Genomic DNA, 24,745 nt, shown 5'->3' on the forward strand with positions numbered 1-24,745 from the left:
AAAAAAAAAAAAAAAAAAAAACAAAAACAAAAATATATTTCATATATAATCTAAACACAAATGAGCTAACCTTGCCAGCCAGGTTGGTTATGAAATTGAGTTCGAGGAGTTTGAGGAGCGCCGCCATTGATGCAGTTACTATAACCAACAGCCGCAATATTATTCAAAAACTCAGTGTGAGAAATAGCTCTAAGCCCCAAGAAATCTCTTGTACTCAGCCCTTCATCACTTCTGCCTCTAAAAATCTCATCTTTCTCAAAACCCCCTCCAAATCTCTCTAATTCAAAACAAGCCCCTTCAAAATCATTGTAATTATTGGATTTGTTCGTGTGGAGTGGCAGAGCATGAGAAACCCCTACACCTTCACTGCCAGCCATCAAGATCTGATGATGATTGTCACGTGAGGAGGAGGAGGAGGAGGAGATGTTACCATTGTTGTTACTATTGCTCATTGTAGCTCCCATTTGAGCTGCTTTTTGAAGAAGTGCTGTGGCTGACATATGTGGAGAAGGGGAAGAGCTTTGAATTAGATGAAGAGGATTATTAGGGTTCATAATTTGATCATTGTTGATCATGATGAGGCTTTGATGATCTTGTAATGGTGATGATCTTGAGCTTGGACAGCCTATCCATGGGGGAATATTGAAATTGTTGGTGGTTGGGATTTGTTGGTGCTCTTTTTTGAGAGAGAATGAGTTGATATCTAAGGGATTTTGGAAGTTTAAGTGAGAGATTGATGAAGAAATGGGAAGGTTTTGATTGTTATTTGGGTTTGATGTAGTAATGGCTCTTGCACTTTCCTCTGCTAATGCATCACAAAAAGCTCTGTGGGTGATGAAACTATCCCTCCTGTTCATAAAAAGACCAAGCACACATGAATATGGTATCAAGCACATATGAATTTGGTATCAAGCACATATGAGTATGGTATCAAGCACATATGAATGTGGTATCAAGCACATAAGAATGTGCTATCAAGACACATGAATGTGGTATCAAGCACATGTGAATATGATATCAATACATTAATAGGTTTTCACACATATCTAAACATAGTAGTTCATCCCATATCAAGCCTAACCTATAAATTTAACCTTTTTGGCCTTACATTTGTATTAGATCAATAATACTTCATTCATATCGATAAGAACGCTTTTAAATCATCAGGTTAGACGCCCTTTTACGAGAACTCAGTCTGAATTTATAATTTAACCTATAAATTAAACTTTTTGGCCTCAGAATTGTATTAGATCAATAATATTTCATTCATGTCGATAAAAACACTCTTAAATCATCAAATTAGAGGCAATTTTGAAGTTGTAATTTAACCTATAAATTGAAGTTTTTTGGGCTCAGATTTGTATTAGATCAATAATATCTCATTCATATTGATAATAACGCATTTAAATCATTAGATTAGATGCATTTTTACGAGAACTCGAGCCTGAATGTGAGTATTTTTGTACCTCCAGAAAAGGGTTCCACAATCACATCTGTACTCTCTAGTGCCACAAGTCTTGGAATGAGCTTTCCAATCCGATTGAACAGCGTACCTCTTAGAACACTTATCACATTTCCATTTCTTCTCGCCATGCTTTCTACAAAAGTGCTTCTTGATTCCTGTCAAGTCCCCAAGAGCCCTCAATGGATCATGATGAACACAGTTTGTTTCTGGACACACATACACTTTCTTCCTTATAACCTCTTTGTTAGCTCTTTGCTTTAATTTCCATGGCAGATTGTGCCCTCTTTTGTGGAGCTGAAGATTCTGATCTCTCTGAAACCCCTTGCTGCAGATCTCGCATACGAATCGATTCGTCGCCATCAGCGTCTTCGGCGATAAAGCTACCACTTCGGCATCTGGGTCTGTCACCAAATTCAACCAAATTAATTGTTAGATCCATAAATGAAAGAATCAAAGAAATAATTAACATAAACAAAAACAAACAAACCTGGATTTCCGGGGAGGTTTCTCTTCTTTTTTGGTGGTGGGGCTGAAAAATACTGGCCGGAATAGTTGGCCGGAAGGTGATCGGAATGGTTGCCGGAGCAGGCACTGGGTTCACCAGAAGCTGAAGTTAAATTGGACATAGTGTCCTCCATAGCTGGTTGTTCAAACAACAAACTTTTTATTATGTAGAAAACAAATTAGAATTGGAAGACGGGGGATCGATCCGAAGAAACGAGCAAAAAAGTCGTCTTTTTTGATCTTTTGTGCTTAATTTGAAGCTTGGGATGAATTTGGCAGTGACCCAAGAGACAATTTTGAAGCTTTTTTTTTTTAAAAAATGTTGATAATATCAATGAAAAATATGAACAAACAAAAACAAAACCCAGAAAGAGGAGAGAGAGAGAGAGAGAGAGAAATTGATAGTTTAAAGGACAATAGAGAAAAACAGAAAGAGGCAAAGGAAATGAAGCCTACGGCTGGCGAAACCCTTGTTCATGTTCCACTTTCTGTCGTCTCCTCTGTTTTTTTTTTTTTTTTTTTTGTTGGAAAAAGTTTTAAAATTTTGTTCTCTCGCACCGAGTGTTGGTAGTGAGTCGGGTCCAAGTTGTCTAATTTAAGGAATGATCATGAGTTTATAAGTAAGGAATACATCTCCATTGGTACGAGACATTTTGAAAAAACGAAAGCAAAATCATGAGAGCTTATCGTACCATTGTGGAGATCAGTGATTTTTAATCCACTTATGTTCAAAGTGGATAATATTGTAACCCACTTATGTTCAAAGTGGATAATATTGTACGATTGTCGAGATTCGACTCACCCCAACAATCCTATACCCTTGTCTTTATTCTCTCTTAAAAATTAAAACTTTGGTGTTTGTCTCTCTCTCTAAAAAAGTGGGTAACTATTGCAAAAGGCTGTCATGGTAAAAAGAGAGTATCATTTTGTATATACCTGAGAGAGAGAGAGAATTTCATTTGTTTATTATTAATTGTTGTCTGTTTATTATTAGATCCATCATGGGAAATGAGTAAGATCCTTACCCCAACTTTCTCCCCAATTACTGTGCCATCATTCATCCATTCATTATACATCAAAAGCTTTATCACCGTTTTAACCTCAAACCCACTTTTACCTTTTAATGTAATAATCCAAAATTTTTACATTAGAAAACAAAAGGTTGCTTACAGAGCTAAGAAGTGGGGTTAGCACGGTTCGAAACTAGTCAGAAAATGTGTTTTTTACGACTCAAGATCAGCATTTTGGCTTGGGTCTGATATACTCGGTTCCTTTCTTCCTAGTTTCAATTTTTTGGAACATTAGTATGACTACCTTTTGGCTAGTTTAAATTTTGGGAATCCTAATTTAAATTAATTTGAATTATTAGTTATTTTATGCAAAATTAGGATTAGCTAGTTTAAATGAGTAGGACTAAGTTTAAATTATGAAGTGAGTAAATTCCAAGTGTAGAATTCTAATTTATGATTCTAATTTATGATTGTAATTTATGATGGTGGGAGTTCTTACGAAGAATTTACTTTTAGAGAGCAACGTTAAGCTAGCATCAAGGAGTCATAGTAGATTTGGCCTAAGTCAACTAAGTAAGTGACTTTACTATCGACTCGGTTAGAAAACTTGTTTTATGTATGACGACATGTGTCCAATGACCATTGCACGTGTCATTTATGATTTATGTTATATGATGATGTGATGATGTTATGTTGATGACGTGATGACGTTAGATGATAATGTGACGATGTTATATGATGATGGGATGAATAAATCTAGTATACAAAGTAAAGACAATTTACAAGTAAGAATGTGGTTAGTCGTTTTGCAGCTAAAAACAAGAATCTTTCGAGTAGACTAAGAATTTCGATAACCTAAGCAATAATGCTTCAAAGACAGATTGCAGCATCCATAGTCGTACAGTTAGTCTTTCACGGTGTTACTTTGTTATTTATTTAATAATAATTACAAGTCCATTTTATATTTTCCAATTAAAATGAAAGGGATAATTCTATAAATAATGGAATTACCAATTACTCACTTTTAATATAGTACTTCTCTACCCGTTTCTATGCGGTAGAAAACCAAAAAAAAATGAAAGAAACACGAATAATATTGAGGTGTACGCGCCCATACATAACATGTTGGAGAAGTAACCTATGATCATATGACATACAATATGCACGAGGTTCCACGTTAAAAATCATGGTTCAATGATATGATGAACCATAATATCTTCATCGTGATATATATTCTTTTGAAACATATGTATATATTCAATACACAGTACATTTGTTGTCTCACGAGACATAAACACTAATTTTAATAGTTTGAGTAGCAACCGAAACGGACAAACGTAGTTACTTATTTCAAGTTGAAATAGTTTGAACAAATCACTCATTTTATGGTCTTAATTATGTTAGAACCAATTTCGAGATGGTCCAAAATGGATAAACGATCAAAGTTTTTATTTTATTTTTTTGATTCGTCAATAACAAGGAAGTCTTATCTATTCGAATTTTTTTTTAAAATACAAAAATTTAAATACATTATGTAATTAAATATTATAATAATGATTATACTTATGATTATTTTTAATTACACAGAATATAATAATTTAGGTTTAAATGTGAGGGGTAAGGTTTTATTGTTAATTTCTTCTCTTATTATTATTATTATTATTATTTCAAGAAATTTCAACCTAAGTTGCTATAAATATAATGTCATGTAATGGAGAATGGAGGTGTCGCTTATTTTAATAGTAAAAAAGAAAGGAAGTAGATTGGGCTGTCATGTAATCCAGCATCACCACACGTGAGCATAATATTCCTGTGAATCACAGCCTAATAAAGTTCACGAGCGAGGGTCCCACACCAACCCAATAATTGACCAAAACGTGGGCCCCACAAAAGCAGTCCAAAAATCTAAAATAAAAAATAACAATAAAATTGACATTAAATGAAAATTCTAAATTTACCGCCCTTACCCTTTGAACTTTAATTAATAAAATTTAATACACATTATATAATAATGTTTATGGAACATTTAAGCTATAATTAAAGATCTTCTGTGACCAAATTATTTAATTTTGAAGAGAAATTGAATTAAGATGAAGATCAATAGATTAATAGAAAGTTCCTACCCTCAATAAATTAATAACTAAAAATAATAAAAATATATTTTTCGGCTACCTACTCACCATTTATCTATTAATACAAAATAATTTATATGATCGGATTGCCACGATGTCAAAGGAGAAGGTCCCAAATCCCAATAAGTTCATGAAAAACAAAAACACCAATATATGTAGGGCGGCTATTACTTAGATCTATTTTTCAAACCACACCGATATATCGGTAGATAACTAAGAGAGTCATTTCATTTACGGCAAGCCTGTGTGGTTACGGGGGCGGGCACGAACGGTCTAGTGTTCGAGCCAATTGATTAGACGACGACGACTGAACTTATTAGATTAGTATTAGCTGCCTATCTCAAAAGAAAATGGGATAATAGAAAGACCGGGAAGCATACTTTGTTGGAAAGCCCCTTTGATTAATGAGAGTGTCGTACTGCTCGCCACTCCCTAGTTTAGCTAGCTTAGCAGCTCAAGGGATCCACGTCTCTTCTTGAGATTAGAAGTTCAAATCTCCACCTCTACGTCTCACCCTCAAGCAAATGGTTTTTTTTGGTCAACAAAGTACCAAACATCACTATATGGAGTCATTTTAACGAAAACATATAGAAAAAAGTGATTTTGGCACTCCGAAACATGTCCTTATCGTTACGAAAATCGAATCCGACTCTTATAACCAAACACCAAATGTTATGAGCCTCAGAAGAGTGAACAAAAGTCGTACAAAATTCACCCCAACCAAAGTAATGGTGTTAATATAATGAAAATTACAGAAGAGAAGGGCTAGAAAACCACCATAAGAAAGTCAGAACAAAGAGGAGGTCATGGGTGTTTAGAGAATCCTGTATTTGTATGTTATATAGATGAATATCATTTTATTGATATGGTTAAAATTAGTGAAACAATGAATGGGGCAAATTGCAAAATGTAATAAAATGTTAAGATGAAGGTCAGAGGGTTACTGATATGCGAAGCCCATCGTAGCTTAGTTGAGCATCAACACCTTCACTCTCCTTCAGCTTCAACAGATATCCATTTACTTCATCATGATCCATTAAATGCATCATACCTTCATATCAAATAGTTTCAGTTAAGTTCAAACCAGAGACTGTAAATCAACAAAGATAAAAGATTTACAGCAATGAATTCAATCCATAAAAGGAGTAGAATCAAGTAGAATGGAGTTTATACCAGTGAATAAAGTTCTCTTGGGTTGTATTTTCCTTACTTCCTCTAAAGCCTGAAAGAAAAAGAAGAACAAAAACAAACTTTGATTTCTCTTTCTTTTGGTTTATTATGCTTAGGAAACATAGAATGAATGTGAAGAATTACTCTTGGAAGCCCGAAGTGGGTGGAAGAAGATCGATCCGGGCGTAACGCATCCTGAAAGTGAACCGAATCATAACTATTATTCTCTTCTAGATTTATGTTTGTTTCTAATGGAAGAAAGAGAGAAAGAGATAGGTACCATTATGAGAATTTCACAATCTTTCAAAAGTGGGTAAGTTTCTTCAGGTATTTCACTAACATCACTGCCCAGAAAAGCAGAAAAGCAGACAAGTATTTGTTAATCCTAAGCTGATTAATGCTTCTGAGATAATTTTGTGATGGAGAAGCCTATTTTCCTTACTTACTTACCTAATGTAACAAACATTCCCAAATCGAAAACCCAACGAACGATAGCCACGACCATGCCAAACTGGTAACGGTGTAACCTGAAACGAGAGAACGAAAATGAGTAAATAGCTATCAGAATTACTTGAGAGTTGCATTTCAGGTCAATAATCATGACTTTCAAAGCTTCGCCAGTTCTCATAACTTAACTTCTGTTCCGTACTGTAATGAACTAATTGAGAAAGTTTAAACAATCCTAAAAACAGCTCTAGGGCTTGGGAAATCGTCCAACATCATAAACCTGTATGCTTTTTTATGAAGATTAAAACAAAACCATAATCATTTTTTCAGATGAACAATCCAACATACAGCTCTAGGATTTGGGAAATCATCCCAAATCAGAAACCTGTGCGGTTTTACTGCCAGGTTCATTAGAAGTGAAATGAAAAACAAAAGATTAATCAGGAATAAAACGAAAATGTTCTGAGGAATTTTCTGCTTTCATTAATTGAACGTTGCATGCAAACAAGCTGGTGGTGATAAAATTCAATTCCATTCAAGAATTTGGAGGCTTAAAAACAAATCCCTTCAAAATTACAATTCCTACCTTCAAACCGCTGACTACAAAAGGCTCCTCAGGTATGATATTGAACTGCAAGTCTGAAACTGCAGCACCAGGTGCGATCACACTTGTGTCTACCAAATAATAGTGAGTCTTCTTCATCACCTAAAGTAATTCCACTATATATAATTTATCAAATAAAAAAGGGTTAAATTATAATAAATACCCATGAACTTTGCCATTGTTTAAAAAATGTCCTTGTTCTTTCAATAGTTAAACTATTACTCTTGAACTTTCACGAACGTTTTAGAACTAATTTTGGAGTATAAATCCATTAAGGTGGAAATTGGGACATGTGGAGGCGACCGAAAATGGTGTGGCGATTCAAATTTTCATTCTAGGTCACATCACATCGTTTTAAGTCTCAATTTTTGTAGATATTCTAAAGGATTTCTACTCCAATGGTAGTTTGAAATGTTTATGAAAAGTCAAGAGTAATATTGCAACTTTTGAAAGAACAAAAATATTTTTAAAACAAAGGGCAAAGTTGGAATATTATATAATTTAGCCTTACAAAAGTGAAATACCTTGGAACATGGATACAAAAAAAAAAAAGAAAAAAATTATGGAATTAAACTATAAAATTTAAACCTCAAAATCACGTTGAGCCACATAGATTGGAATGGAGGGCTGGACGTTGTTTGTCCAATCGCGAAGATCATCTAGACCTGATAGTAAAAAGGCAAAAAAAGAAAAAAAAAAAAAAAGAGAGCAAGAAACAGTGGTCAATGATTAGTTTGAAGTTTACATAGAAATGAAGGAATGAAGTAAAAGAATGTACTCTAGAATTGCAACTTTTATTATAATCTAAAATAAGATTAGATTGCAAGGTGATGCTTGAGACCTCCAATTGCATCAGCATGAGAATGAGTAATAATAACCGCATCAATTGTTCTTATCCTGGCAGAAATGCAACAAGTTATGATGAGACAAAAATCATACTAAAACGAGAATGGCATAAGATCGTGTTAGAAAGCAACACTATGTCATACTAAAATATAAACAGGACAACAACTTGAAATGTAGCATATTAATTGAATACAACAGCCAAATGGTTACTGCATTGAAACTATTGAAACAGAATCTGAAATGGCACGCGAAAGAAGGTTTCCTGTCTGGTACCTTCTGCTCGAACACCCCAAGGGAAAGGAAATGGAATCCTCATTTGGCATATATAGATCACTTCACTTTCCATGTTATAACAGAGAAACGATAAAATTGAACTCGTGGACTTGCAAGATATATGAGTTTACAGATTGCCCTTTGAAAAATTACAAATAAACATAAAACTAATTAACTTGGGTTATAACGCTCTTAGCAATAGAAGTGCATCTAGACCCCCCTAATCTAGTTTCGTTAACCAAGCATTCCGAGCAACCAAGTAGCTACCTAAGTTTACTCTATAGAAAAGGTTGAACTTATGCAAAAATAATAACAATAATAAATAATTAAATAACCAATTACTGACCCGAATGTTGGAAACCATTGGAGAGCGCTGTGGTAGAAAAACCTGCACGAAAAGTACAGAATTGTCACAACAGCCACCATCCAAATATTGCAACAGCAGATAAACTTTTAACCTAGTTCCCATGATTATAGAAAAAGAATCAGAAAGGCACTAACGTACAGAATAAAGGCTAAGAAATAAAACCATAAGGTAATAATATACTAACTTCCCAACGTCGATAAGAATGTTACGAGTTCCAGAAGGTCCAGCATATCGAACTAGGATACCGGTATTAAGCCTCCTGTTTTTATTGCCCGGTTCTGCAGCTTTGAAGCATACCTAAAATAAATAAATAAGAAAATCATAAAATGCTGTTAAGGGTTGTTTAGATCATGAGTTAGGATAATAACTTGAAGTTAAGAAGTCAAGTCTATCAGTTGGAGAGTGGAACAAACATTCTTTATAAGGGTGTGGAAACCTCTCCCTAACAGACGCGTTTAAAACCTTGAGGGGAAAGCCCAAAGAGGACAATATTTGCTAGTGGTGGATTTGGGCTATTACAAATGGTATTAGAGCCAGCACCGGATGGTGTTCCAACAAGGATGCTGGGCTCCCAAGGGGGTGGATTGTGAGATCCCACCTCGGTTGGAGAGGGAAACGAAACATTCATTATAAAGGTGTGGAAACTTCTCCCTAATAGACGCATTTTAAAACCTTGAGGGGAAGCCTAGAAGAGAAAACCAAAAAATGACAATATCTACTAGCGGTGGGTTTGGGTTGCACATAGATTTGTCGATGCTACAGTTTACATATACTTACATTACATAAACCTATACTTATGAAAAGCAACTTTAATACTATACACTGACTTTGAAAAATCATAAACCTATAAACTAAACACAAAGGTCACAGACCCACATTTCTGTAACCTACAATACCTTCCCACTTAAGTCCACTACTAGTAGGTGCCATTAGTTTCATTCTTACGATCGTCTCATTCGGAAGGAATTTAAGCCACTATTAAACAATTGACAATAATCAGCAAGTTCACTTAAGCTCAGAAATTGAATAACCTACCGGACATTTCTTTACAGGATCAGTCAGGCAGCTGACACGTGGGATTCCTTCGCTGGTACCCGAACCTGTAAATATAATCTCTGATTCATTGGCAGATAACGGCTGTCCAATGTCGCCACCAGAAACTGTAGATACAAAGAAATAATTACAACACATAATACGCAAACCCACTAATTTCAATTCCACATCAGGCCTAATTTCAATTCTCGCAGTTGATCAACAAAATAGAGTAGGATAGAGTAATCAGGAAAATCTCGTACAATTTTCCTCTTGAAAACTCAGAAACCGATTGTGCCGTATAAGATGAAACTAGAGCAATGTGAAGTACAAAAGAATCGTAAGTACAGTGAGCCATGCAAAATCCCCAATCCCCAGCTTGACAACTCATGAAATACGAAACAATTGAAGTGGAAAGTAAATAAACTGTCGACACAAACAAGCAGAGATAGTGAAGAAAATCGAATAGAAATAGAAAGAGGGCGTAGAGATCGTATAGCAGAATCGAATATGAATCAAAGCAAACAGTGAGAAATGTAGCTCACCGGATTGAAGGCGAGGTCGGGCGATTTGTCGAAACGCAGAAAACCCTTTTCTGGTAATCGAAAATGAGGAGGTTGGAAGATGAACTCGGGTTGTGAGAGCGGCCAGATAGGCCATAGAAGTGGGTGGAAGAGTCGTACCCACAAACAAAACCATGGGAAAGAGTTCGATTACCAAATCCTTGTAAACGCGGTTTGATTTTGATGGAAATAATGAAAAAGGCACTTTTTTCTGATTTAATCCAAAAGTGCTTCTTCTAATTAATATATAAATAATATTAATATATTGCTTTAAAATATATATTTATAAATAAAAATATATCACCTCTTTTATTTTATTTCATATTAAAATTATTTCCATGTTATTTCAATTTTTTATTTTATTTGAAACCACATAATATTTTTTAAACGAAGAATCGAAACAATAAGAATAATAAAAAATTTATTATTTGATTACTACTATACAAAAGAATGATACAGAATTAAGGTGGACTATAAGTGACCCAAAGCAAGTTTATCATATTATAGAGCTTGCATATACTCAAATCTCCGACCTGGAAGCCTGAAATTTTATACGTCTAATATCAAATAAGGGGTTGTTTGGTGTGATAGGTGTTTATTAGAATTGTATTCCATTAGTAAATAAGAATTTGTAATAAATAATATATTAGACACCTTTTTCTCTCTCCTCTCTTTTCTCGTCTCTCATTCTTCTCTATCATCATCACTATTGCACGAGGTCTTTTTTATCGACACTCCTTTTGTATTATTATTATAGTTTAATATAAGTCCTTTCACTATTATATATATATAGTTGTGTCTACGAATAAAATTATTACAAGTAAATCAATTACGAGTTTATTATAACTGTAAGTTAAAAGTTTGTTTTATTCCTATAATTATTTCTTATATCTTGAGTAGCATTAAATATTTAATAAATAACTTGTTTATCAATTATAAACTAAGTCTATCTTGAATGAGTGAAAAAGGGGAGTTCATTGTTCAAATCCTACACTTCATTTATTTAAGACAACTATAATCCTATATTAACAAATGACTAGTACTTAAAAGACAATTATTCATTTATTCAATCATGATTGAATTTCATTTGACCTTATGTTATCATCTCCTTATTTGATCAAATCCCCAAAATGGATAAGTTTATTGATTCGAATACAAAAGCCACAAATCAAAGGTCAAGCGAAATTCATTGCCCACATCGGATTAAGATCGAATTATCGTATCAATTAATGAATTTATAAAGGAAGATAAAATAACAATTTAGATCAAATCATTTATAACATTACAAAGTGAAATGTATTATTACCAATAATAAGATATCTAACCTTATTCATATACTTCATATTTTTTAGATTTTTTTTTTTTTTTAACATAATCTTCCATATTGTTCAATAATTATCATTAAAAATTAAATAATTAATTACACAATTTTAGAACTTCAAGAAGTTGTTCGCTCAGTGTTGCAATGACATCTATTTCCATCTTCTGAATTATCACGTGCATTCCAATGGGAATGAACGATTGGTATTATTAGATTATCTAATTTTGATCCAATCTAATAACATTCCAAAGTTATGAAATAGCACGTGAACCGATTAAGGTAATGTTCTAACTATCTGCTTTACCAGGAATGAACACAACAGCACGCAGAGGTACAAAATTCAAGAGGGAAGTGCTTCCTATTGATATTGCAAATGACCTATAATCAGACATTATTATTCATGCCAAGTGGCGTGCAATAATTTGTAATGAGAAGTGAAATAATTTTGGGAATTTGATTACTGGGTTCATGAATGCTGCTGCATCTTTGATTTCAATGATTCAATGACGGCTGAGAAATCCTGATCACCGAGTCCATGAGATTTCGCTACCTTGTATACCTCATTTGCAGCTGCAGCAATAGGGGTGGGTTGCGAAACGGATTCCGCTAAACCCAGAGCAAGCCTCAAGTCCTGCCAACAGTTGGCCAAGTGAGAATTAAGTTATATACACAAGACTTGTATAGAGTTGCTAGAACTAAGACAATTACCTTCTGTTGATGCTTTAAAGGAAAGGCAGTGGGATAAAGGGATTGAATCATTGATGGCCCCTTGAGTGAATACATTGGTGCACTAATGGCACCCTGTGAAACAACCTGTAATGACACCAAAAATTTACACTTCAATCTGGGCCAGAATAATTATTCGACTTTTTTCGCAGGCTTAAGCATTGAGAATAAACTAAAACCCAATTGTTGTTCTGGGGAATACCTGTACAAGGATGCTTGGGTCAAGTCCTACTTTTTCACTTAGAAGCAATCCTTCGGAGAATGACGCCATCATGCTACAAATATTTAGAAAATAATTACCAAATTATTGTCAAGATACTAACTCGCAGCAATGCCAAATAGAAATTAGAAGATAAAATATGGGACAGAACCTTCCCATGATCATGTTGACGACAAGCTTCATTGCAGCTCCATTTCCGACTTCCCCAAGATAAAATTTTGACTATATGAAAATAAAATGTACAAACGGAAGAATGAAAGAAAGAAGCAGCAATTTTCACCAAATCAGTAAGTCAGGTAACTTGAATTTCTTACTACCTTGCCCATGATGTCCAGAAGCGGAGCAACTCTTTCATATAGAGCTTTGTCACCTGAAGATGGAACCACTACATTATTATTCTAGTCTTCTTGCAGTAGATAAATGAGATACATAGGAGACGGCACAGAAAGAAAGCAGTAGGATAAATGTAATTGATGAATCTACTCTATACAGCTCAACGTTGGAATTTCGATGATAATGCAATAGTCTCCTCTGCACTCGCTACAAACTACTGCAGTCTCTTGTATAAAGTTTACGATGTGAATAGAATTTTCCTAGCATGAATATGACTCGTGATAATATGATAATCCCTTTATGATGTAAGTTACTGACCTGCAGTAAGAAATATAAGTTGTCCGTCTTCCGCAGGCTTTTTGGAGCCGGAAACTGGAGCCTAGAAAAAAGTTGCAATTAGTACGTTCAAATGTCAATGATTAAAGTATGAACACCGGCAAGCAGTCCTGGAATGCTCATTCTAATTGGTAACTGCTCGTAGTACGCTTGGTTATAAATATTATCCTACCTCCAGAAATAGAGCTCCCGTATCCTTTATACGTGCACTAACCAAATTAGAAGTAGCAGCATCAACTGTTGATACATCCACATACCTGCCAGTGGCAATAGGATGCGATAAAATGTCTACACGATGATTAAAATAAATCGAAGGACTTCGTGGAAGCATTCAAATGAAGCAATTGAAAACCCAACGGAAGTCGGCAGGCAGGAGAAAGATTTAATTAAAAAAACAATGCAATTTTCTTCCGCACTAGATAACAGATGCAAAATTTAGTAAGACAAAGAGAAAAGATGATATTCTAATGTGAAAATGAAAGTACAGTTATACCCTTTTCCTGGGCTCAATCCACTCACAGCTCCATTTTCTCCCACAGCAACATCCAACTGAAAATGGTAGAACAAGTTGTTAAACCTTTTTTTTTTTTTTTTTTAATTATAAAAATCGAGCTTTCACCAAGAAAAAATAAAAGAATACAACGGGCATACAAAAAAACCAACCCAAAAGAAGTCAAGCTAAAGAAGAGGGCTCCGATCAAGCACGATCAAACCTAACTGATAATCACAAAAGCCCTTGAACATCCACGCCCGAAGGGACGTATACAACATGATTTCTCCCACCTCTAAACACCCTATTATTCCTCTCTCCCCCAAAACTCCAAAATAAGGCACAAATGCCAACCATTTACGAAATAAACGATCCTTCTTGTTAAAGGGCGGATGAAGCAACAACTCCTCAATCATAGAACTCTAGGTCGAACCACACTGATGCCGAATGCTTGAAAGAAACACTAACAGACAGCCAAAGAATTATTGACTGAAACTGAGATCCTAAACCAGGAGAGGAAATACATCGAGATTCCTGTTAGAATGGGCGGAATCGAAGTAAACTTTCCTCCTTTGAAAAAAAAGTTAAAATACTGAAATAAGCTTCTTAAATTTCTTGAGTTCCACATGGGGTGTAGGATTTCAACTTCATTTGGATGGGAATTCTCCCTTTTCTAAATTTAATACCATCTATGAATTTATTTCCTATCAAGAAAAGAACAACAAAAAAAAAAAAATAAACAGTCTAATAATAGAAGATTAAAAATAAAAAAAAAAATAAAAAAAAATACTCACTGCACTTTCAGGGTCAGCAAGCATGGCAAATGTGACATCACAAGATGCTGCCACCTTCTGAGGAGAAGGCTGATATCTGCATCAGCGGACTCGTTCAATTATAATTGAAGCATCGGAGTAAAATACCAGAATCAAGTGAAACTCAAAAGAATCTAGATTTCTAGCACATAATTACGTTAATCAAAATGATTGATTGAAAATAACAATAAAAATAAAAGGAAAAGAAAGGAGTTTCTTAGAGGACTAAGAGTGTAAGAACAGCCACTGTTTTACAGTAACAATTGTATGGGAGAAAAATGCGGCACATGAAGGACAAATAACAATTGAAATGCAATTCATTAAAATATCCCATTAATGGACATGACGTATATGGAGTGATTTTTAAATTTGAAGAAAAGCCAACACAGGAGTAATTATGTCAATCTAGTCATTGCCTATCTAGCTGCTATTCAGACCTTACTCGGACCATTCCTTTATGAACTATCTACTCTAACGCTCTCAACGAACCCAGATTCTAAAACGTTTTAGAATGGACTAGACAGTTAACACAAATCGCAATGAATATTCTAGAACATTCAATGTTAGTGGATGAGAGATTTTACCTACATGTTGTTCCAAAGTGACAACAAAATAAAGTTGTAGTTAATGAACTCAATTGCAATATATGCTTCATTAAAGTGGAGTTTCAATTAATCTGGGATATATTATAAATTTTAGGCCGGTCAATTAGGATATTAATTCTTAGATTTAGGGAGCTTTCATTATATTTTTCAATTTTACAATATTGTTTTCAACGTTGTGTAGTTGAGAACAGAGTAGTCGGTAACAGCCAATAGCTAGCATATTCACTCAACAAAGCTTCTTCAAACGGCTTTCCTCTTTTCATCTTCTTGTTTTCTCTAATAGGTTCCCCATATTACAAGTAGCTCTAAAAAATCCTAAAGGAGAAAGTCTCCTCTTCATCTACACAATCTTCTCAGGATCCAATTTCAACAACACAAGTCAATTGCCTTGGCAGGTCACTCATTTCCAGAAACAAGCATGTTTAAGTTATAATTTAGTTAATAGTCATTATGGAATTGATGAGCATGTTTAAGTTATAATTTAGCTAATAGTCGTTATAGTATTGATGAGCACTAAGAGTTACAATCTTACAATTGACCTTAGGTAATTCTAGGTTTATTTTTAAGTCTATAAATATTCATTCATGTTATTGCTTTAGAATTCATATTTGTTATCATGATATTTCTTAGGTTTAGATTTGCATACTAGGATCATTCAAATAGTATGATAAAACTATCTTATAGAGTGATTTGAATCTTGAGTTTAGAAACAAGTTTTCTCTACTCTTGTAATCTGCTATGCCTTCTTCTTTGAGATGAAATTGTCTTGATTTATAAGTTTTAGCATTTATGATCTAGGAGTTTGCATAATTATAAGGATTCTTAAATTTAATTCGTTATCGTTTCTCATCAAATGGCCATATTTTAAGGATAAGTTTAGTTCACATATGGGAAGGAAATCATAAAGTTTGTTTCCTTGGGTGTTTCTGCACGGGCTCAATATCTAGATACTTTTGTAATTAATTTTTCCTGTTTAATTATAGCAAATTTGAGAACGATTTTATAACACTTCAAGGGTACCAACCAATTGACCGGTAGTTTCTAGTTTCAAAGGGATCTGATAGCCTCCCTTTTCTGTTTTCCACTGGATACTTTGAAACAGTTTCGTTTCCTAATAAAACACATTATTCGAGAACTCATTTCAAATGCATGTCTATTTTTAGTTTAGTATTTCGAAAACTGCTAATCTCTATGGAACAATCAGAGCAATACGAAACGACAAGCATTGTTACTATTTCTCTCATTCATGGAATGTTATGGGTAAATGTAATTTTGTAACTAGGAAAATGTCGGTCTCTTGGAACAAGTAAATATGAGCCGATTATTTCTCTAACATGGTTTACACGAGTTCCAGAAATGAACTTATCTATGAACTTCAAGTTCTTTGTCTCCTTTAAATACAAATCATAGAATATTTTTGGAGATAGGACTTCCAAAAGAGAATAACTTGTGAAGCTATGTAATTTAAGACTCGGACAAAATCTGTGGATGGAGGTAAAGAAATAATTTTCCCGCATAAATCCTACTAAAGTAAAGTTTTGTTAGTTAAAATATCAACAACCTCTTACTACGGTTAAATTTGTTAAAATATTAGCAACCATATAATAATATATTTTTGAAAAAGAAATTTTAAAGGTAAAAAAAAAAGATAAAGATATACGAAACCTATAATTCTTCAATAAATAGAAAAATAATGGAATATTTAGATGGTGGGTTCTCCTCTTCCATGGAGGACAAAAGAGTTTGGTCGGTTGGAGGACCATTCACAAAACTAACCTACCCATACTCAGATTCCTAGGATAAAATTTCTCTGGTCAATTTTCCCGCATAAATCCTAGTGATAAAAAGTACAAAAAAGGAATCCAAATGTTCGTGTCTAGCCGAACTATTACTTACTATGCAAATAATAGTTCTAGTTGTTCCTCAACTCTAAAGTATTCCAATAAAGCTTGGTGGGTCGTTTTAGATGTTTCAAAATGAATTCTATGTTTTCTTTCTCAGTTGGAGAAAGTCTTCTGTTTTATCTTTGAGGAGTTTGCTTGAAAAGAAAGCAAGCGTTCTAGTTGAATACCATTACATACTTGTCCTTTTAGAATATTTAATGAAAAATGCAATAGAAGCATATATCCGGTTTGTTGTTTAGTTCCTTGCGAGCTTTAGAACTAGAATTCACTTTTGCTTCTCTTTGGAGTTCTAAATAGTTTTCTTTCTAATTATTCTCACACCATCAGAGCTACTGGTACTTTCTTTTCATAATTTCTTTTAGGGTCTTGGATATCTCATTTACTTCAATGAAATATATGTTTCCTTTCCTTGTTTGCCAGACACAAATACTTTACGAGATCGAGAAAGTAATTCTCTGAGTTTCTACCCCCAATTCTCCTTTTCCTTCCCTCTCAAATCCTACTTTCCCAAGCACTAAATCAAATTCTCATCACTGCCCTGTGCTCCAAGAATGTCTTAACCACATCACAGATGTATTTTGGAAATCAATTCCTCAAAATACCTCAAAATACCTCAAATGGTATGCAATTTGTTGGCATAATGGTATTAGGTATGCAGACATCAAGAACTTACTTTGCACCCAAGTTGATAAGAGGATCACATTTGCTCTTGGTCCTATTCCAGACGGTCACATCATATCTACAACAAGCAAAAAGAGACAACATATTAAAAAGATGTATGGGTAGATGATAGCAAGAGAAAACTAACTCAAGTAAATAAAGCATGTGAACTAACTCAAGTAAATAAAGCATGTGCTATCGGTTTTCTTCAACTCGATTACTCAAAGTTCTTGAGGCAGAAATTCTGTAATTTTTAGACCAAAAAAAGGACATGACATTGCGATTATAACTAAATCAACCTATACTATGGAAACGCTTGTTAGTTAATGATACAGATTTAAAAGGGGGAGCGAGAGGGGAAAAACAAAGGAAAAGGCATCTTCATCAATCATACCCAGATTTTACAAGATTCTCTGCCATTGGTGAACCCATGATTCCAAGACCTAGGAAACCAACGCGCAGCTTTTCTGCATATACAACAGGTGAGAGAGATCTGTTAAGTTTGCTAGGTAGTGAATTTTCCAGGAAACGAGAACAAAAATATCTAATGGGCAGACCAGAGCGAAAGTGTGAAACTATAAATCTTGCCTCCAAAATTAAGATATCACTGAACTGCTAATCTTGTTGCGTTCTGGTTTTCAGCGGAAAACAAATCATTTTCATCGTTTTAGTAAAATTTAATTGAATTGCTATGTCCACTCAGCCCAGACTTCCCCAGGACTTCTATAGCTTTATTTGCAAATTGTTTGATACGAATATGAAGATTTGAACATCAGTGAAGGTACGTCGAAGCTTTGAAAGAAAATCCCATAAAAAGGATTCAACTAAAAGCTGAAACTCAACTCTCAAAAGTGCAGGGGAAAGGCGTATTCAAATAGTCACGCTCGTCAAAGCATTAGCCTTAAAATCTCTCTATTTCGTTCATCGTTAAAGCATTTCTCAAGAATGATCACGAACATGCTTTCACCAAACTTTCAATTTCACCTTCCACAATCTACCGCTCCTATCCTCGTTATTATGCAAACTAAATCCAAAATCAAGCAATTGCAGTTTCCACTTCATAATTATCTCCGGCTGCGAGATTTGCTTTGAGCGCACAGTTCAAAGATTGGCACGACGACAGAGACAGAGATAAGAACTCCAACTCTGCCATTCACTGCTTAATTTTCAAGGAAAACACGTGAACTATTAATGCTTCCTAATTTGGATGGATTTATTCATAACAAATCTCAACTGATATTAAAGCTGAAAAATGATCCAAGATCGCAACGTAAATGCAGTTCCGCTTAACAGCTACATGTAATCCGAACTAGCAACAAAAACCTCCAATTACATAATGCCTTTGTTGGTATAGAAAGTAAATTGGCACAACAAGAGATGCCTTTGTTGGTACAGAAAGTAAATTGGCACAACAAGAGAAACGTAGATAAGAACTTCAACAGCTGCGATCACTACTATATTTCGAAGGATAGAAACGAGAACCATCCAATCCATTCTATCAAACAAGGAATTCACATCTACTCCCAACTAGTATCACAGCTCTACCAAAGCAGAAAAAAGATCCTAATTATCTCTACCGCATACTTAAAACTCAAAATCGCAACTACAAGTAAGAAAATACAGCTCTGACTAACATAACAACTACACATAAACGGAACCAGCTACAAGAACTTCCAATAATAACATTATGTATTTTTTTGGTAGAGAATATTAGAAAGATTGGCACAACCAAAGAAACATTGATAAGAACTCCAACAGCTGCCGATCACTATTATATTCCCTAGGCCAAAAACGAGAACTATCAACTCTAACAAGGACAAATTTATTCACATTAATTCCCAACCACTATCACAGCTCTACCAAAGCAAAAATCCGATCATAATCATCTCCAACACCGCACACTCAACTCAAAGATCGCAACAACAAGTAAGAAAATGCAGCTCCAAACTACGTATAATCCGAGCTAACCACAAAAACATCCGATCACATTCTAAAAATTTTCTGGAACAAAATGCAGGTGCAAAAATTACCGTCCGCCGCAGTCGCATCCGGAAGAGAAGAGCCAAGATTTGACATATTGGAGTTCCTGTCTTTTCGCTATGCTACAAGACGAAGATCGTAGGTGAGAGAACCGCGCGACTGCGATCAGCGATGCTTCAAACTGTGATTCAGATATTTCCGTGTTGAGGAAATGGACAACTTCACTGACAGAAGGCTGTGAAAAGAGCGCATTTAATTGGCGAGGGAAGCCAGTTGCAGTCATTAAAGGAACTGAGGCGACGTCGTTTAGTTGTTTGGGTTCCTACTTCAGTGGAGTTTAAACTTTTCGAAGAAACCAACAAAAACCGACGCCCGCGATTGTGACACGTTGCATCCTCGGCTCCACCAATGCACTCTAGTTTGAAACGAAACCAGAGAATGTTGGACCACCATTGGGCTTTGAAATACGTAGGTACCTTATTTATTTATTGCTTTTTTTATATATAAAAAAAATGTTAAATAACGTTAAAGGTATTTTTAAATATTTTTTTTTGTTTTTTTTTTCTACTTTTTGTGGTATTATTGAATATTTTGTAAATTCAATCATTTTTTAAAATAAAATGCAAAGTTCCTAGTATTTTTAATAATTCTATTCAATCTTCAACAACATTAATAGTATGTTATGTGGAATAATATTACAAAAATGCTGGCTAATTTGGTATATGACATCTTTGAAAGTGTCAGGCAAAAGAGTCCGAGTGACCAAGCCATGAGATTTGGCTATCTTGTCACAATTGCACTTTTTTTTTTTAAAGCAAACTAGCGATTGTGTGGCACTCACTCTCAACCCCGAATGAGTCAACCAACTCAAAATTGTATCGCCTACGACCAGGCAATGCATGTTCAAGCCTCGGCCCTATTTTGAGGAGAAAATTTTAGAAAATAGGGCAGAGATCGTCGAACGGTTATAAAAGCAATACAACAAGAAAGTAAATAAAGGATTTGACATGGCATGGACATACGGCCATAGACAACACGCCCTAGACAAGCGTGACCGTGACATAGAAGCGGATTGAGAAACAGATTCTGGCAAAGCCAGAGCAAGCAAGCCTTAGATCCTGCCACAGAAGCCATCTCTTTAGACAACAACAAAGATTTAATATGAGGTTTTATGTAACAAGAACAAGATTACTAACCTTCTGCTGATGTTTCAAGCTGGGGAAGGCAGTGGGGTGGTGATGGGATTTGATCATTGCTGGTCCTCTGATGGCACCCTGAGAAGCTACCTATAATTTCACAATGATCTTTCACGCCCATGATAAGCCCAAAACTCACAGCCGAAGTGATTCACAAGAAGTTCAGTGGTAAAAAGGAATAGAATCATTCTAATGAAGTTCTGAGAATTTGAATAGCTTTGGACATGGAATGGGATAAAACGTACGTGCTTGGTAATATACCTCCACGAATGATTCAAAGCAGTCAAAAAAGCTTGTCATTCAGAATCTCAGAACGAAAGGCAGCAACTCAATTCAACTCAACTCGAGATGATTCTAACTATGATTCAATCAGAAATAGAGAAAAAAGGAATTTTCATGATTCGAAAGACGAAATAATTGCTTAATGCCTAAAGGTCTATGCCTCAGATGAATTCAAATATGCAATCATGGAGGGCAAAAAGGCTATACAAATCAGTCTAAACAAACTACAAGATACCACCTCCAACATGGAATCAAGGATCTTCGATCTCTAAAATGTTGCTAGGTTAGATCTCAACAATATTATTAGTTCATGCCCCTTATGAACTAATGAACTAATGACCGATATTGAATCTTTGTAGCTTAAAATAATCCCATATTCGAAGTAAGAGCTTCAACGGCATTAATACAAACATAGATATCGTGTCTATGGGCTACCAAGTTCAGGATGAGGATGATGATTGCCTGTAACAGCCCAAGTCCACTGCCAGTAGATATTGTCCGTTTTTGCCATTACGTATCGTCGTCAACCTCATGTTTTTAAAACGTGTCTGTAAGGGAGAAGTTTCTACACCCTTATAAGGAATGTTTTATTCCCCTCTCCAACCGATGTGAGATCTACAATTCACCCCCCTTGGGGACCAACGTCTTCGCTAGCAAACCGTCTGGTGTCTGGCTCTGATACTATTTGTAATAACTCAAGCCCACCGCTAGCAGACATTGTCCGCTTTGGCCCGTTATGTATCGCCGTCAACCTCACAGTTTTAACATGTCTGCTAGAGAGAGGTTTCCACACCCTTATAAGGAATGCTTTGTTCCCCTCTTCAACCGATGTGAGATCTCACATTGACTATAAATGGCACCCAATAAAACTACAGGTATTGCAGGCTCATGCATAACAAGTCAACAAAATGAAATAATCCTAAAACATCCAGAGTAAGAGTGATGCAGACTTTCCCTCCATTTCCTAAAGAACTAATGCACATGGTGGAAGCTAAGAAAGGAATACAAACAACAGTAAGAGACATTATATAATGGGGAAAACAACAGGACTTCAGATAAATGGGTTTAGGGTTTGGGAATGAAGCCTATAAAGGAGATGAGATGCAATGAGGATACCCTAATAACTATTAGATATAATTCAAGGTACGTTAATGGTTTCTCTCGCATTCTTCCAACCGTGCAAAACTATCAGTCACAATATGGTGGCCTCCTCGAAAACAAGGAGGCCTTCCAATTGTTCGACATAAAAAACAATCCAATCCACGGCTGGAAAAGAAAATGAAAATGATTTCCAACCTACATTTTGAAATACAACATAAAACTGATCATTCTTCTATATTTCACAAGATTATGAGGCTAAAAGGGAAGTACAATACAGAGACAAACCTCTCTAGAACAAGCCTATGTTAGCAGCAGCCTGACCAAAGACATTAGCTTCATCGATCGTCATCAATATCAATCGTCCTCCTCGCCATCCGAAAATTCTTCTTCGTCTTCGTCCTCATCCATCAATTCTTCATTATCTACTTCATCATCTACAATAAAACCTCCTAAAGTTTCATCATCCTCATCTTCTTCAACATAGTCTTTATTAGATTTAGCAGCCTTCTTTTGATCCTTGTGAGTTTTATTGCTATCGTTTGACCTTGTGGAGTATTGGGGTCTTTGAAACTTCTTTGTTTTTGTAATCATTTCCACAGCATCTTCATTCTCATCTGTCCAATCTTCATCGTCATTGTTTGCTCCTTTTTTCCTCTTTCCCCTTACTCTGCTCTTCTGTTTCCTTCCATAATCTTCGTCGTCGTCGCTGTCTTTTCTCCACTCATCCAAAAACCAGTCCCACTTTTTTGCATCACGGATCACTCGATTGCCATAGCATTCGAACTCGTGTCCTTTGGCAAGAAAACCAAATTCTGACACGAAGAACAGTAAGAAAAATCATTGTCATCGATTTACAATTGGGAACTTCTAAACAATTCTATCTGTTTTCTTTATAGTATCGCCTATTCTTACTTGTCATCAAAATCCTAAGCGTAATTTGCTAACAATGAGAAAAAATTATGATTTTCATTACTTTCCTGATAGATTTTTGGGAGCAAACTTTGACAGCATTCAAATTCGTGCCACATAACAAAACAAAACAAATTCTGAGAAGGAAACAGTAAGAACAATCAGTATCATCGGTTCACAAATTGGAAATTCTAAACAATTTTATCGTTTGTAATTTACTTTCGTGGTCAAAATCCTACGCGAAATTCGCTAACAATCTGGAAAATTGATGATTTCGATTACTTTCCTCTAAATTATATAGGTTTTGGGAGCAAACCTTTGACAGGATCAATGCCAGAAACATCGATATCATCCGAATCAGAAGAACGCGAACAAATTTTCTCCCCTTCTTCAAATTCAGCGATTTTGTTTAATTGGAACCACATCGGTTCCTGCCCGCCCATGCAGAACGATTCGCCAGGCACCATCTCGCCCTTTTCCGAACTTCTAAATGTTCTGATTTCGCCATTTTTTCCACTCCGGACCCAAATAGGATTCTTTCCGATAACCTCGAAGGAAACCCTAGGCTCCATGGGAACTCCATTACTGTTCTCAGAGGTTTTAGCTTTGATTAAAATGTGACGACGAGAAACTGTTCGATCTTTGCAAGCAAAACCTGAGCCTCTTCCAAAAGTCGTCACTGGCTCTCGTAGAACTAACTTTGAACCGTCTTCGCCAGCTATCTCCATTGATTCAACGCCACTTCGAAGACTTCGGAAGCTGAAATCTCGGTAATATTCTGTTTTTCGGCACCGCCGTTGCCGAGCGATGACTTCGGTTCGAAGCTTCTATTCTTTCCCGACGTGTAGCCCACCGAGCGCTTGGACGACATGTCGTTTGAAAGCTGTGTATTCAAAATTTTGATGGAAAAAAAAAAAAAAAAAAATCAAATTTTACCGACTGCACAATTATCATATTACACTTACAATCCCATTTAACCTTAAATTTAATCAAGTATTGTAATAATTTCACACATAATACAAACTTAGTGATGACATTTAATCAAACATTGTAATTATAATTTTTAAAAATAAGGTTCGAACATGTCTGAGGTACATTCATGGTTTATCCTGATATGAATTACTCGTGAGATGTACATTCATGGTATATCACAGTATTTCGTGAGGAAATACATGCTTCAGGGAGATTCATATAAATATAATAACGTAATTAATAACATGTAGGTAACAGAGTACATGTTATTCACGATTCAAATAATATCATCTAACCAACCTAGCTCGTAGACATTTCAACATTAAGTTCATGTGTAGTTTTCAGGCTCAACTTAGTGCACATAAGATGTTTTGGTCGAACGTTCTTACTTTTAACTTCATGCGATTCAATTTTATGATACTTGACCCATTCTAGAATCGAGTTTATAGCCTATCTATTTTAGCCCGCATCAATTAATCTTCCTA

The 24,745-nt window shown here is 35.2% G+C and overlaps 4 protein-coding genes and 1 long non-coding RNA gene across 7 annotated transcripts in view; 1 reads left to right on the forward strand and 4 right to left on the reverse strand.

Moving 5' to 3' along the window:
* LOC111457434 (protein indeterminate-domain 7-like) overlaps window positions 1-2,504 on the reverse strand; it is a 3,156-nt gene extending 652 nt beyond the window's left edge. The window contains exons 1-4 of the mRNA XM_023099628.1: window positions 2,426-2,504; window positions 1,953-2,105; window positions 1,467-1,866; window positions 9-849 (exon numbers count right to left, since the gene is read on the reverse strand). Coding sequence (XP_022955396.1) covers window positions 66-849; window positions 1,467-1,866; window positions 1,953-2,105; window positions 2,426-2,447 — 1,359 coding nt within the window. The 5' untranslated portion in view covers window positions 2,448-2,504 and the 3' untranslated portion in view covers window positions 9-65. The remainder of the gene's footprint in view (window positions 1-8; window positions 850-1,466; window positions 1,867-1,952; window positions 2,106-2,425) is intronic.
* Window positions 2,505-5,766: 3,262 nt separating this feature from the next.
* LOC111457413 (putative hydrolase C777.06c) lies at window positions 5,767-10,599 on the reverse strand. The gene is made up of 12 exons (XM_023099597.1): window positions 10,396-10,599; window positions 9,854-9,978; window positions 9,003-9,115; window positions 8,798-8,839; window positions 8,174-8,229; window positions 7,921-7,997; window positions 7,315-7,434; window positions 6,732-6,808; window positions 6,562-6,625; window positions 6,426-6,476; window positions 6,285-6,333; window positions 5,767-6,162 (listed from the first exon to the last, which is right to left on the reverse strand). Exons 1-12 carry the CDS (start codon window positions 10,547-10,549, stop codon window positions 6,044-6,046), a joined length of 1,047 nt encoding a protein of 348 aa, XP_022955365.1. The 5' UTR covers window positions 10,550-10,599; the 3' UTR covers window positions 5,767-6,043.
* A 1,300-nt stretch (window positions 10,600-11,899) lies between these two features.
* LOC111458053 (glyoxylate/succinic semialdehyde reductase 2, chloroplastic-like) lies at window positions 11,900-20,049 on the reverse strand. Its single transcript, XM_023100552.1, has 12 exons — window positions 19,851-20,049; window positions 18,215-18,287; window positions 17,834-17,899; window positions 14,634-14,709; window positions 13,843-13,898; window positions 13,522-13,606; window positions 13,332-13,392; window positions 12,998-13,050; window positions 12,832-12,902; window positions 12,663-12,735; window positions 12,443-12,547; window positions 11,900-12,365 (listed from the first exon to the last, which is right to left on the reverse strand). The coding sequence occupies exons 1-12, from the start codon at window positions 19,894-19,896 to the stop codon at window positions 12,201-12,203; spliced, it is 930 nt and encodes a 309-aa protein (XP_022956320.1). The 5' UTR covers window positions 19,897-20,049; the 3' UTR covers window positions 11,900-12,200.
* On the forward strand, window positions 18,303-19,327 carry LOC111458054. Its single transcript, XR_002713038.1, has 2 exons — window positions 18,303-19,177; window positions 19,216-19,327. It is a non-coding gene; the product is annotated as an uncharacterized LOC111458054 (long non-coding RNA).
* Window positions 20,050-20,503: 454 nt separating the features above from the next.
* On the reverse strand, window positions 20,504-24,121 carry LOC111457508. Of its 3 annotated transcripts, XR_002712946.1 has the most exons (4): window positions 23,605-24,121; window positions 22,665-23,191; window positions 20,997-21,086; window positions 20,504-20,918 (listed from the first exon to the last, which is right to left on the reverse strand). XR_002712946.1 is itself a non-coding variant. In XM_023099733.1 (2 exons), exons 1-2 carry the CDS (start codon window positions 24,014-24,016, stop codon window positions 22,734-22,736), a joined length of 870 nt encoding a protein of 289 aa, XP_022955501.1. In that variant the 5' UTR covers window positions 24,017-24,121; the 3' UTR covers window positions 22,578-22,733. The 3 variants fall into 3 exon arrangements, 1 of the variants encoding a protein (XP_022955501.1); XR_002712947.1 differs by lacking the exons at window positions 20,504-20,918; window positions 20,997-21,086 and adding an exon at window positions 22,468-22,574; XM_023099733.1 differs by lacking the exons at window positions 20,504-20,918; window positions 20,997-21,086 and having other exon boundaries at window positions 22,578-23,191.
* Window positions 24,122-24,745: the final 624 nt, after the last annotated feature.

This window comes from Cucurbita moschata, unplaced genomic scaffold (genome assembly GCF_002738365.1).
Source record: "Cucurbita moschata cultivar Rifu unplaced genomic scaffold, Cmos_1.0 Cmo_Scf00020, whole genome shotgun sequence".
Taxonomy (NCBI): Eukaryota; Viridiplantae; Streptophyta; class Magnoliopsida; order Cucurbitales; family Cucurbitaceae; genus Cucurbita; species Cucurbita moschata.